The sequence below is a fragment of the Bombina bombina genome, chromosome 6, assembly GCF_027579735.1.
Source record: "Bombina bombina isolate aBomBom1 chromosome 6, aBomBom1.pri, whole genome shotgun sequence".
Lineage (NCBI taxonomy): Eukaryota > Metazoa > Chordata > Amphibia > Anura > Bombinatoridae > Bombina > Bombina bombina.
In genome coordinates, this window is record NC_069504.1 from 82,262,959 (window position 1) to 82,277,290 (window position 14,332).

Consider the following 14,332-nt stretch of genomic DNA (forward strand, 5'->3'; position numbering starts at 1 on the left):
TCACCTGTAGGTAGAATTTTAGAGCACGCACAACATCCAAGTTATGCAACAGACGTTCCTTATGAGAAGGAGGATTAGGACAGAGAGAAGGAACAACAATTTCCTGATTAATATTTCTATCTGAAACTTTAGGGAGAAACCCCAATTTAGTACGAAGAACCGCCTTATCCGCATGAAATATAAGGTAAGGTAAGTCACACTGCTAAGCCGAGAGTTCTGAAACTCTCCGAGCAGAAGAGATAGCAATAAGAAACAAAACCTGCCAAGATAACAACTTAATATCTATAAAATGCATTGGCTCAAAAGGAGCCTGCTGCAAAACTTTAAGAACAAGGTTAAGGCTCCAAGGAGGAGCAACAGGTTTAAACACAGGCCTGATTCTGACCAGGGCCTGACAAAAAGATTGAACATGTGGCACATCCGCCAGACGCTTATTATTATTATTCTTTATTTGTAACGCGCCAACAGATTCCGCAGCGCTGTCCATGGGTACAAAAATAAAAGTACAGTACAGTACAATATAAAAGACACCATACAAAGTTTAACAAACAAATACAGGGGGAATTGAGGGCCCTGTTCCTGTGGGAACTTACAATCTAGATGGGTCGGAGGGTGAGAAACAGGAGGTGGGGACTGCAAAGGTGAGAATGATGTTAGTGTGGAGTTAGATGGGGGCAGCAATTAGGCAAGTGAAATTAATTTGTTACTGAGTAGGGTAATAAGCTTCCCTGAACAGAAAGGTCTTTAGGGAGCGTTTAAAGGAGGAAAGGTTAGGGGAGAGTCTGACAGCTCTAGGAAGTGCATTCCAGATGGTTGGTGCCGCACGAGAGAAGTCCTGTAGCCTAGCATGGGAGGAGGTGATGGTAGAAGATGCAAGGAGCAGGTCATTGTTGGATCTTAGGGGGTGGGCTGGAGTGGATTTGTTGATGAGTGGAGGTCAGGTAGGGGGGGGGGGGGGCTGCGTTGGTAAGGGCTTTGTAAGTCAGGATGATAATTTTTAATTTAATTCTACTGTGGATGGGTAGCCAGTGAAGGGACTCGCAGAGAGGTGCAGCAGATACAGAGCGTCGGGAGAGGTGGATTAGCCTAGCAGAGGCATTTAGGATGGATTGAAGAGGGGAGAGGCGGGAGAGAGGGAGGCCAGTTAGTAGGTTATTACAGTAGTCAAGTCGGGAGATTACCAGGGAGTGGATTAGCTGTTTAGTAGTTTTAGCATTAAGAAACGGACGAATTTTGGAGATATTGCCTAGGTGGTTGCGACAGGAGGAAGAGAGCAATTGGATGTGGGGTATGAAGGACAGATTGGAGTCAAGTGTAACTCCTAGGCAGCGGACTTGGGGTGATGGGGAGATAGTGGTGTCAGCAACAGTGATTGAAAAGTTAGGAACCGGGGTAGAATTAGAGGGGGGGAATTAGAAGGAGCTCAGTCTTGGACATATTGATTTTTAGGTGGTGAGAGGCCATCCAAGAAGAAATGCCAGATAAGCAGACACTGATGTGAGAAAGGACAGAAGGAGAGAGTGAAGGGGTAGATAGGTAGATCTGAGTATCATCAGCATAGAGGTGGTAGTTGAAGCCTTAGCTACTGATAAGTTTACCCAGTGAGGAAGTATAAATAGAGAAGAGTAGAGGACCCAGAACAGAGCCTTGGGGTACTCCAACAGACAGAGGCAATGGAGAGGAGGAGTCGCCAGCAAAGGAGACAGAAAAGGACCTATTAGAGAGATAAGAGTGGATCCAGGAAAGGGCAGTGTCAGAGAGCCCAAGGGAGCTGAGAGTCCGTAAGAGAAGGGGATGGTCAACGGTGTCAAAGGCAGCAGACAGATCAAGTAAGATAATTATTGAGTAGTGGTCGTTTTTTTAGCAGAAAGAAGATCATTGGTAACCTTGGTGAGGGCAGTCTCAGTTGAGTGTTGGGAACGGAAGCCAGATTGCAAGGGGTCGAGCAGCGAGTTGGAGGACAAGAAGTGGGTTAAGCGATCGAAGACTAGCTTATGTAAAAGAATAGATAATGCAGAAATCTGACCTTTCAGAGAACTGAAATAAAGTTACCAATAAAGGTATTTACGCCATACCTTATGGTAAATTTTATGAGTAACAGGCTTACGAGCCTGCAGCATGGTCTCAATGACCGACTCAGAAAACCCACGCTTAGCTAGAACTAAGCGTTCAATCTCCAAGCAGTCAGCTTCAGAGAAACGAGATTTGGATGGAGGAATGGACCCCGAGTTAGAAGTTCCTTCCTTAGAGGCAACCTCCAAGGTGACAGAGATGACATCTTCACTAGGTCTGTATACCAGATCCTGCGAGGCCATGCAGGAGCTATAGGAATTTCTGACGCTCTCTCCTGTTTGATACGAGCAATGACTCGTGGAAGGAGCGCAAACGGAGGAAACAGATATGCTAGACCGAAAACCCAAGGAACCACCAGAGCATCTATCAGAGCGGCCTGCGGATCTCTTGACCATGAACCGTACCTTGGAAGCTTGGCATGCCCCATTTGAGGGTTAACCTGGAGAACACCTCCGGATGGAGAGCCCACTCCCTGGAATGAAATGTCTGTCTGCTCAGGAAATCCGCCTCCCAGTAGTCCACTCCTGGAATGTGGATGGCAGATAGACAACAATTGTGAGCTTCCGCCCACAGAATAATCCTTACCACCTTCTTCATGGCTAAGAAACTCTGAGTTCCTCCCTGGTGATGTTGTTCAATTGGAACCTGATAAACTGTGCTAAGGACAATTGAGGCCAAGCCATCAGAGCATTGTAAATCGCTCTCAACTCCAAGATGTTTATTGGGAGAGCAGACTCCTCCTGAGTCTACTGTCCCTGTGCCTTTAACTAGTTCCAGGCTGCTCCCCAGCCTAGCAGGCTGGCGTCCGTGGTCACTATCAACCAGGAAGGTCTCTGGAAGCATGTGCCCTTAGACAGATGCTCCTGAGAAAGCCACCACGGGAGAGAGTCTCTTGTCGACTGGTCTATATCTATCCTCTGAGATAGATCCGAATAGTCTCCGTTCCATTGTCTGAGCATGCATAATTGAAGAGCTCTCAAATGGAATCGAGCAAAGGGAATGATGTCCATGGAAGCGACCATCAGATCAATTACCTCCATACATTGAGCCACTGAAGGCTGAACAGTAGACTGTAGAGAGAGGCAAGAGGAAAGAATTTTGGGTTTTCTGAATCTATGATGGTCCCTAAGAAAACCATCCTTGTAGCTGGAACAAGGGAACTCTTCTCCAGATTCACTTTACATCCGTGGGAACGTAGAAAAGACAACATCATCTCTGTATGAGAGTTTGCTTGTTAAAAAGATGTCGTCCAGGTATGGTGCCAATGCAATTCCCTGAGACCTGACCACTTCCAAGAGAGTCCCCAAAACCTTTGAGACAATTCTGGGAGCTGTGGCAAGGCCAAATGGAAGAGCCACAAACTAAAAGTGCTCGTCTAGAAAAGCGAATCTCAGGAATTTGTGATGATCCCTGTGGATGGGAACATGAAGATACCCGTCCTTCAGGTCTAAGAAAAAACCACCAAGAGGGTCATGAACTGACCCTCTTGGACCAAAGAGGGTCATGAACTGACCCTCTTGGACCAAAGGAAGAATGGAATGAATGGTTTCCATTTTGAAGGACGGAACCCTGAGAAATTTGTTGACACACTTCAGATCTAAAATGAGTCGAAAAGTTCCCTCTTTTTTGGGAACCACAAACAGATTTGAGTAAAATCCTAGACCCTGTTCCCTTAGAGGAACTGGAACAATCACTCCCAGGGAGAAAAGGTCCTGAACGCAGTTCAAGAATGCATCTCTTTTTACCTGGTCTACAGATAATCTTGAGAGGTGGAATCTGCCCCTGGGAGGGCAAGATTTGAATTCTATTTTGTAACCCTGAGATACTATATCCACAGCCCAAGGATCTGGGACATCTCGTCTCCACGCTTGACAAAACAGGGAAAGTCCCCGATCCCGGACCGGGGGCAGACCCTTCATGCTGACTTAGACTCAGCTGAGGGTTTCTTAGATTGCTTCCCCTTGTTCCAAGACTGATTGGGTTTCCAAGAAGAATTGGACTGCTCCTGCTTGGAAAAAGGAGAGGAAGACTTTTGACCTTTGAAGTTAGGAAAGGAATAAAAATTACTTTGACATCCTTTAGGTCTGTTCTTCTTGTATTGTGGTAGAAAAGACCCTTTCCCACCCGTAATATCAGAAATTATTTCTGCCAGACCAGGTTCAAACAAGGTTTTACCCTTGAAAGGAAGCACCAGAAGCTTGGACTTGGAGGTAACATCAGCTGACCCAGAGTTTAACCACAAAGCCCTGCGGGCTAAGACAGTGAAGCCAGACCATCTTGGCTCCCAGTCTAATAACTTGCATGTTAGCATCAGAAATAAAGGAATTGGCTAGTTTGATAGCCTTAATCCTATCTTGGATCTCCTCTAACGGAGTCTCTACTAAAATTGATTCAGACAAGGCATCGCACCAATAAGATGCAGCACTTGCTACTGTGGCAATACAAACTGCAGGTTGCCATTGAAGACCTTGATGAACATACATCTTTTTCAAATAAGCCTCCAGCTTCTTGTCCATGGAATCCTTAAAGGAGCAGCTATCCTCTATAGAAATCATAGTTCTATTAGCCAGAGTAGAAATAGCCCCTTCTACCTTAGGCACCGTGCGCCATGAATCTTTAATGGAGTCAGCAACAGGAAACATATTTTTAAAGACGGGAGAAGGAGAGAAAGGTATCCCTGGTTTCTCCCATTCCTGTGAAATAATCTCCGTCACACTGTCTGGAACTGGAAACATGTCCACAGAGGAATGAACATCATAGCATTTGTTAAGTTTACTAGATTTTTTAGGGTTGACCGCGACAGAAGAGTCAGAGTCGTCCAAAGTAGCCAATACCTCCTTTAACAGTACATGAAGGTGTTCAAGCTTAAACCTGAAGTTTACTTCTTAAGTCCCAGACAAAGGACTTATACTGTCAGAATCTGAGATTTCATCCTCAGAAGTTATGAGGGAGGGCAACCTGCGTAGCAACCGATGGGACAGACACCTTACTGTCTAAAGATTGTTTAATTTTACTCTTGCGCTTCCCTAACATAGGAAAAGCAGACAATGCGCAGATACTGCAGAAGATACTTGAGCCACAAAATCTACAGACAAACATACGCCTTCAGGAGGCTGAGAGGAACTGCAGGGCACTGTATGTGACACCATTGAGGCTTGGGACTTTTGAGGAGAAAGCTGTGGCATTGCCTGAACAGCATCATCCTGAGAGACATTAGGCTCAGAAAAAATAAATTTATCTTTACATTTCAATGTCCTTTCTAAACATGAGGAACAAAATTGCATAGGTAAAACAATTTGGGCCTCCAGACACAATAAACATTTATCCATAAGCACGGACTCCTGTTCCATATCCACAGTTGACATTATTCCCCAAAATTAATGGAAGGACAAAAATAATTAAATTGATACTATCCCTTTAAGAGGTAAATTCCCTCAGAGCGTTTTTTACTCAGATAAAAAACCTTTAATGAGGAACGCTACTCCTCAGACAGTCTTAGGTGCCCAACCTGACCCTTCTTGAGTAAATACGATATAGAAGCAGAGAGAAATCCTGCAGATCGTAGTAACAGGCTTCCAGAAGCGCTCTAGCGAGGCTGAGACACAAACCGCCGCTCTGTTCATAGACTGTGAACGGAAGCGAAGCGGGTCATGTGATCGGCTAAAAAGAAACTGTGCAACTAACAAAAGTGCGCGTTTCTTCCAACAGCCAATTTAAAACCCAGCATTAAGCGTATCAAAGACTAAATAAATGTAAAATCACTATGAGACTGTCACTCTACAGTCCCTTGTTAAGTAATACTCTGCTGAGCTTAAACCATCAAAGAAGCTGTTAATACAGCTCTCACTGAAAATCCCATAAGAAACTAAATGAGCCACATAATAAAAAATGTTGATGCTAAGGAATTCTCCCCACACAATTAAGGAGATTAACCCTTAAGCCTCTGTCACATAAGTGCCTGCACCCTGCCAAAGTAATTCCCCAATAAAGGAAAAGTGTGTCCCAATTAATATTGCAGCAATAATTTTTTGAAGTGCAAGCCTCCAGGACCTCATAGACAAAAGCACTTACCTGCAAATCCAGCTGTCCGGCAGGAAGACAGCTCCCAAGGTGTGAAAGGACACATATTCCTTACAGAAACCTGTAGAAAAAGAGTAACCAACCCAGGCTTTCTAAACCAAGGGCAGCAATATATGTTAGAAAAACGGAGCAAGGACCACCTCACTACTTTCTAACTGCTTAAAAGCCACCACTACTCTTACTCAAGAGATTGACGTGAACACAGCTAAACCCAAATCCTTGCTTGCAGGGAAAAGTACCCAAAAAAGGAAAAATATCTTCAGACACCAAACTTGACCTCCTCCATTGACAGAGGCAAAGAGAATGACTGGGGATTATGGGTAGGGGAGTGACACTTAACAGCTTTGCTATGGTGCTCTTTGCCTCCTCCTGCTGGCCAGGAGTGATATTCCCACTAGTAATTGGAATGACGTTGTGGACTCTCCATGTGTTAGGAAAGAAAAGAAAGTTACATCTAACATACATTTTATGGCTAATGCCAAATGTCAAAATTATTTTTCAGCTTTAACTTTAACCATATGTGGCACATTTTTGTGCTATGTTTTATAGGGAATAGACTTATCTTAAAGGGACACGAAACCCTTTAAGATAACTTTGATTATTTAGATAGAGCATGTGGTTTTAACCAACTTCCCAATTTACTTCAATTATCAAATGTGCTTCATTCTCTTGGTATCCTTTGTTCAAGAATCAGCAATGCACTACTGGGGGCTAGTTGAACTTATCTGGGGAACCAATGGCAAGAGGAATATATGTGCAGCCACCAATCAGCAGCGTCTCCCAGTAATGCATTGCTGCTTTTGATCCTACCTAGATATCCTTTAAAACTAAGGATACTAAGAGAACTAAGCACATTACATAATAAAAGTAAATTGGAAAGTTGTTTCATAATTTAGACAGAGCACACAATTCTAAACACAAATTTTGGGTTCCATGTCCCTTTAAAGGTAGTTTTTGCAAATCTGTCATTTGCTATGATAAAATGATAAATAAATAAATAAAAAAAAAAAAACAGGAAGTCTCTAAAAAAAAGGGACATCACTGAAAATATTCTTCTTAAAAAAATACTAGATGGGACAGGAAGACATCACAAATGGCAATATCATTGTTACCAACATTGTTTAGGCACCATTTAAATATGCCACCTTCATCAACTTTGTTTTGTGTAAGCTTACATGAGTGAAACCGTACGTGTCCTGTGAAATCTGTACTCAGTTAGGATCCCTTTAAGATATATACCTGCAAGGGTCATAACAAACTGTAAAAAAATATGAAAAATGTTGACTTACCTAAGTGGGTAATCTGTACTGGGATTTGTAAGGCTGTCATGGAACTCTGGGGAACACCACTGCTGTCCTCCAAGTGAGCTACCCTGATCTGGACATGCTGAACATTGGCATTAACGCTGTCCAATTTGTTCTCCAGGTCCTGTTCTCCCAGGTAGGAAGTTTCATTTTCATGTAACTGACTCAGACCTTTAATTAACACTGAAAAAACAAAGTAAACCTGAAACCTTATTCCACTAAAGTCAATTTAACTTTATAAATCATTATATCCATTGTGAATAAGTAGACAAACCTTTGAACTGATTACTTTCTCTGCTGATTGCTAAAAGTGGTTACAACTCAGCAGTCTATTAACAGCTTAAAGGGACACTGAACCAAATTTTTTTCTTTAATGATTCAGATAAAGAAGGCAATTTTAACCAACTTTCTAATTTACTCCTATTATCTTATTATTTTCTTCACTCTTGCTAACTTTATTTGAAAAGCAGGAATGCAAAGATTAGGAGCCGGCCCATTTTAGGTTCAGCACCTGGGTAGCACTTGCTGATTGGTGGCTAAATCATGAAAGAAAAAATGTGGGTTTAGTATCCCTTTAAATACTTTTAATTCCCCAAGGATTGAGAAAACACATTAATCTTCAGTGGTAAAGTTAATAGGTTCTTAGAGGCTAAAGGATGCTTGCCCACTTTATGTAAGAAGTGATGGAGCAAAGGGAGACCACATACACACACACACACATATATATATATATATACACACACACATATATATATATATATATATATATATATATATATATATATATATATATACACACACACACACATACATATATATATATATATATATATATATATATATACACACACACACACACATATATATATATATACATACACACACACACATATATATATATATATATATATATATATATATATATATATATATACACACACACACATATATATATATGAGATATAATGTGACCGCACCACCCTTTCTAGAAAATATGCTCAGGCACGGGATAAAGTCCGGTCACAGACTATATAATAATAATAAAAATCATAAATCCCAGCCACTGAGTCTTAGAATCAAGAAGTTTTTTATTCTTCAACAAAAGATATGATCAAAGTGATCTTTCACACTATGCAATTATAACAAACATCGAGGAAACATCTGATATAGGTTCACTCAGATCCACACATACCCCATCCACCAAACACATCCGTGTCTAACCCTCAGCACAAATTATAAAACAGAAAACATCAGAAAATCAAAATAGTATCCAAAGTGAAAACTTCACTACCACTCCCAGGGCGTCCCCAGGGAGTGAAACTCGACACCACCAACTAAGGACTGTATTAAAGTTAGAACCATTGAGAGTGTCCGCTAGATCCGTAACTCTGTAATATTATATGAACCAAGAGTGTCTCGTAATGTTGCGGATACTCCTTAAACAAGAATGTCTCGTTATGTTACAAATATTCCAACTGTAACAATGCGTGATCACTTGAAAAACATAAGCAAATATCTTGTTGCCCATATACGAAGGCAGTCACAAGAAACATGACATGTTACAGTATTTGTAATCCATAATGGTTAATTCTGGTAACAACCTCAATGACAAATCTTGTAGTTATAAGAATGTTACGGTTCAAGTGTCCCTTTAACCTGACATGATTCTGGCCATGTAATGTATAGTGGGGAGCTGCAAGCGTAATTTCGGCCCAAACACACACCCTCTTAAAACTTCACTCACGGTATCCTACACTACATCATACGTGTAATTCCTTACTGAAGAGGATACAGTACATTCCACAGTTAACTTTTATCCAAGATGCGAGTATCTCATACCCTCATGGCAGCTTGTGGCCTTTGATGTGTTGGAAACAGAGAAAGTGCATAAACAGCAGTGTTACCTCCATCAGCGTATGTGTGCTTTTCTAGGTAATACCGTGAGGCTCTCTGTCTTCAGTGTGGTTATTGGGACCCTCCAATATAGAATTCTAGTCTCACCTCACAATTTTCTATGGCTCAGACAGCAGGATAGACAGGTCTCTGCGGTGGCGTCTACTCGTTCCGACGCGCGTTTCGGGACTCCGCCCCTTTTTCAAGGAATTTACAGGTAATGGTGGGGAGGTGCAATTTAAACAAAATCGTATGTATCCCTATTGGCTAATCGCATACACACCTCCACTCTGACATCACGCTATACACATGCATTTTTGTTATCATTGCTTAGTTAGAAGACGAATGTATCTAAGACTCACAAATGGCTATTGATTACAGCCAAATGAACGTTAACAACGTTGAACAATCTCCGCACTGTTAATATCGCAATAGTACGCCAATGCACGACACGTTCTAAGACAAAACTCGCATATCCCACCGAATATGTAATCAAAACGAAACAACTGCACGGTAAATGCTTAAACAAATTTTTTATATATACAAACGTTCACAACAATTCTCAATTTCAGCTCTATAACAGCTATCATAAATCGCAACTTGATGGATAAGCTTCCTGTCACTAGTATTCTGCACACTGAATGCCAGTCAGAGCTGACTTGTATTTAATATTAAATGTGGTGGCTCAGCATCGGGGATCCCTATATCGGATACCCTAATAAAGAATAAATTAACTTTGAAAAATTAAAGCTAGAACTGAGCTGAAATATATCTTCCACACAGAAAAACGTATCGTATGGGTCTCAAAAGAATTCTTTCTTACCTTATTAAATATTACTTCTCACAATCATATTTTATTTGACAAATGAGTCACACAGAAGAAACTCCTCCCTATATAGTCAATCATATTTTCAGGATAGATAGTGGATTGCCAGCTACTTCTATACATAGGAAACTGGACATTATATATAGTATTTGATTGTCACAAGACCATATCGAACCTATCCTACGTCTCGTCATGAATCAGAAACGTGTTCATTGTTAGGTCTTGGCATCCAAGGTCGCAGTTTTTTAATCCATTCCTGCTTCTCTTCCATTATTCATCTCTTAAAGAAGAACACATTCTATTGGTACCTACAGGACTGTGAGAAAGCAATTCACCACTTAGAGACTGAGAGCATTATGGTTCAAATAAAATTTCCCCAGGAAATATCTCTATTGAGGCCTTTGGGGACCATGGTATCTAATTGTCTGATCCATTGTGCTTCTTTGCGAAATAATATTTTTTGTCTGTCCCCTCCTCTACGTAAGGGGGAGACTCCATCAATGACTTGAAACCGTAACTGACTCTTATTGTGTGCCAATCGAGTAAAATGATGGGCCACAGGTGCATCTTCGTCATCCTTGCCTATGGCTGCTTTATGTTGACGTATCCTATCACGGACAGTCTGCGTGGTCTCTCCTACTTATGCCAAGCCACATGGGCACTTAATGACATATATGACATATTTAGAATTGCAGGAGAACCTTCCATTAATTGGAATCCTTTTGCCTGAAAGCGGATGGGTGATGTGATCCCCTTGTAACATGGAATGACAAAGAGCACAATTCATACAGGAAAAAGAGCCTTTCTTAGTGACTGTAATAGGTTTTCTCATGGTACCCCAATCAGCCCGTATAAGTTCATCTTTCAAGTTTTTATTTCTCCTAAAAGAGAATAGTGGAGTCTCATTGAAGATCTTACCCACATGTATATCCTCTCTTAACAAGTGCCAGTGTTGTAATATTATCCTTTTGAAGACTTTACTATGTGACCCAAAATGGCTCACAAAGGGCACCGAAAATTTTTTGGCTTCACGAGTGGTCTTACTCAGTAGGCTAGCCCTATCAATATTCAATACTTTATTCATATTCTCTTCCAGAATTTGCATTGGATAACCTCTATCTAAGAATTTTTTAGACATTTCATCCAATCTCTGTAGGCAAATTACTGGATCATCCACAATCCTTTTGGTCCGCAGAAGCTGGCCTAATGGAATGTTTTTAATCAGAGAGGGGGGATGGAAACTTTCATACCGTAAGGTGTTATTCCTATCCGTTTCTTTAGAGAATAAATCACTTCTGAGTTTGTGATCTACAATCGATATCATGGTGTCTAAAAAGCTTACTTCCGACTTGCTTGCTTCTATGGTAAACTTTAAAGATTCATGTGCCGAATTGAGTTTTGATACAAATTGTGTCAGACCATCGTCACTGCCAGTCCAAATAAAGAAGATATCATCTATGTAACGATACCAGCCCAAAATGGACTTCTTGTAACCTTCATCCCTGTAGACCACATCCTCCTCGAACTTCCCTACAAAGAGGTTCGCATAAGTAGGTGCTACATTTGAGCCCATCGCCGTGCCTTGTTTTTGGACATAGAATGTATCCTCAAATAGGAAATTTTTTTCATAAAGAATGATCTTAAAGAGGTCTTTGATGAGCCTTCTTTCACTTGGGGAATATAGGTTGTCCTTGTCTAAAAAATAGAATATTCCCTCGATTCCTAACTCATGAGGGATCGAAGTATATAGGCTGGCTATGTCCATTGTTACAAGCTGGCTATTCGCAGGAACTACCAGCGATGATATTTTGCACAAAAAGTCAGTCGTATCCTGTAGATACGAACTTAAATAACCTAATAAAGGTCTGATGAGTTGATCCAAAAATACTGCAATCGGTTTGAACATTGAATCAGTGCCTGCGACAATGGGTCGACCCGGAGGGTCAAGGAGTCTTTTATGTATCTTGGGTAATACATAAAATACCGGTATAATCGGATGTTCTTTAATCAGGAATTTCGCGTGTTTCTTTGTAATAATGTCAGAGGCTAAAGATTCCTCAACTATCTTACTGATTTTGCTTTTTACCCTCAGTGTGGGGTCAGCCGTCAATTTAGCATAATTCTCTGTGTCTTGTAATTGTCGGAGGACCTCCTCCTTATATTTATTTTTATGCATAATAACAAGGGCACCGCCCTTGTCGGCTGGCTTAAGGATCAAATCCTCATTTTTCTGAATTGATTCAAGTGCTAACTTCTCTTGTCTAGAAATATTAGACTTAATTTTTGTACGAAAATTTCTTTTGAATTTTTCAAAATCCTTTTTGATTAAAGTAATATATGCTTCAACTGAAGCAATAGTATGTGGAGGATTGAAAGTGCTCTTAGGTTTAATATTTCGTACATGAAATTGAAATGGGCTGGTAGACTCAGCTTTGTTTATTTCCTCTTTATTCGCAAAAAAGCTCTTTAATCTGAGATTCCTAAAGAAACGATGGAGGTCACATTCTAGTTCAAAAAAGTCTGGGGTAGTAGTTGGGACAAAAGATAATCCCTTTTGTAATACCCCTAAAATTGCCTCACTGATCTCAATCCCTGATATATTCACTACTAGACTCTCTGCTCCCTCCGATTCTGTCGGGTTGAGATCTGATATGTAGTGTCTCCGGTGTTTCCTCCCCCCCTCCTCTTCTTCGATTTCTTGTGCCACGTCCTCTTAAGGGAAAAGGGACTGAAGAGTCACTGAAATCACTGTCAGATGAGGACTCACCCGGAAAATTATATACTTGTGCCCCTCTTCTGAACCTTCTAAAAGGTGTGAAGTCTGGATTCCGCCATCTATAGACTTTGTTATTTTGATAATCAGTAAGATCTCTCTGAAATTTCTTGTATTTCTTACTTTCTAGACTTTTTTTAAAGGTAGAGAGGTCACTGTCCAATTTAGATTTAAAATTGCTGAAATCTGTTTCAGTCTTTAACTCCTTGAGAGACAATTCCACTTTATCAATCTCCTGCTGCATTTTAGGTAGTTCCTTCTGTATATACTCTATTGTCAAAATCAAGATATCATAGGAGCATTTATTTAAAATGCCCTCAAATTTGTCACAATACTCTGAATTCTCCCTAAATAGTGTGGGATGAAGATGACTTCTGAGACCCCTTGGAATACGCTTCTGTCTGAAGTATTCTGCTAAGGTAACCGAATGTAACTTGTATACAATTTTTTGCTTAATCATCTGTTCTAAACTCGGCGGTTCCTTAACATCAGGCTCATTGTTCAAAAAATCTCTATTGCCAACACATAAGGTAGCTATTCGTGAGGCATCCAAATCTGAGTAAGCAAACATCTTAGTCCCCTCCATCGTACTCATCACACGTGGGTGTGCACGTCACGGACCAAATTATTATATGAGATATAATGTGACCGCACCACCCTTTCTAGAAAATATGCTCAGGCACGGGATAAAGTCCGGTCACAGACTATATAATAATAATAAAAATCATAAATCCCAGCCACTGAGTCTTAGAATCAAGAAGTTTTTTATTCTTCAACAAAAGATATGATCAAAGTGATCTTTCACACTATGCAATTATAACAAACATCGAGGAAACATCTGATATAGGTTCACTCAGATCCACACATACCCCATCCACCAAACACATCCGTGTCTAACCCTCAGCACAAATTATAAAACAGAAAATATCAGAAAATCAAAATAGTATCCAAAGTGAAAACTTCACTACCACTCCCAGGGCGTCCCCAGGGAGTGAAACTCGACACCACCAACAATGGACATAGCCAGCCTATATACTTCGATCCCTCATGAGTTAGGAATCGAGGGAATATTCTATTTTTTAGACAAGGACAACCTATATTCCCCAAGTGAAAGAAGGCTCATCAAAGACCTCTTTAAGATCATTCTTTATGAAAAAATTTTCCTATTTGAGGATACATTCTATGTCCAAAAACAAGGCACGGCGATGGGCTCAAATGTAGCACCTACTTATGCGAACCTCTTTGTAGGGAAGTTCGAGGAGGATGTGGTCTACAGGGATGAAGGTTACAAGAAGTCCATTTTGGGCTGGTATCGTTACATAGATGATATCTTCTTTATTTGGACTGGCAGTGACGATGGTCTGACACAATTTGTATCAAAAC

At 40.8% G+C, this 14,332-nt stretch overlaps 1 protein-coding gene across 1 annotated transcript in view; it reads right to left on the reverse strand.

Moving 5' to 3' along the window:
- DMTF1 (cyclin D binding myb like transcription factor 1) overlaps window positions 1-14,332 on the reverse strand; it is a 171,567-nt gene that overhangs the window by 57,154 nt on the left and 100,081 nt on the right. Inside the window, exon 12 of the mRNA XM_053716504.1 lies at window positions 7,443-7,640. Within this exon, the coding sequence (XP_053572479.1) occupies window positions 7,443-7,640 (198 nt within the window). The remainder of the gene's footprint in view (window positions 1-7,442; window positions 7,641-14,332) is intronic.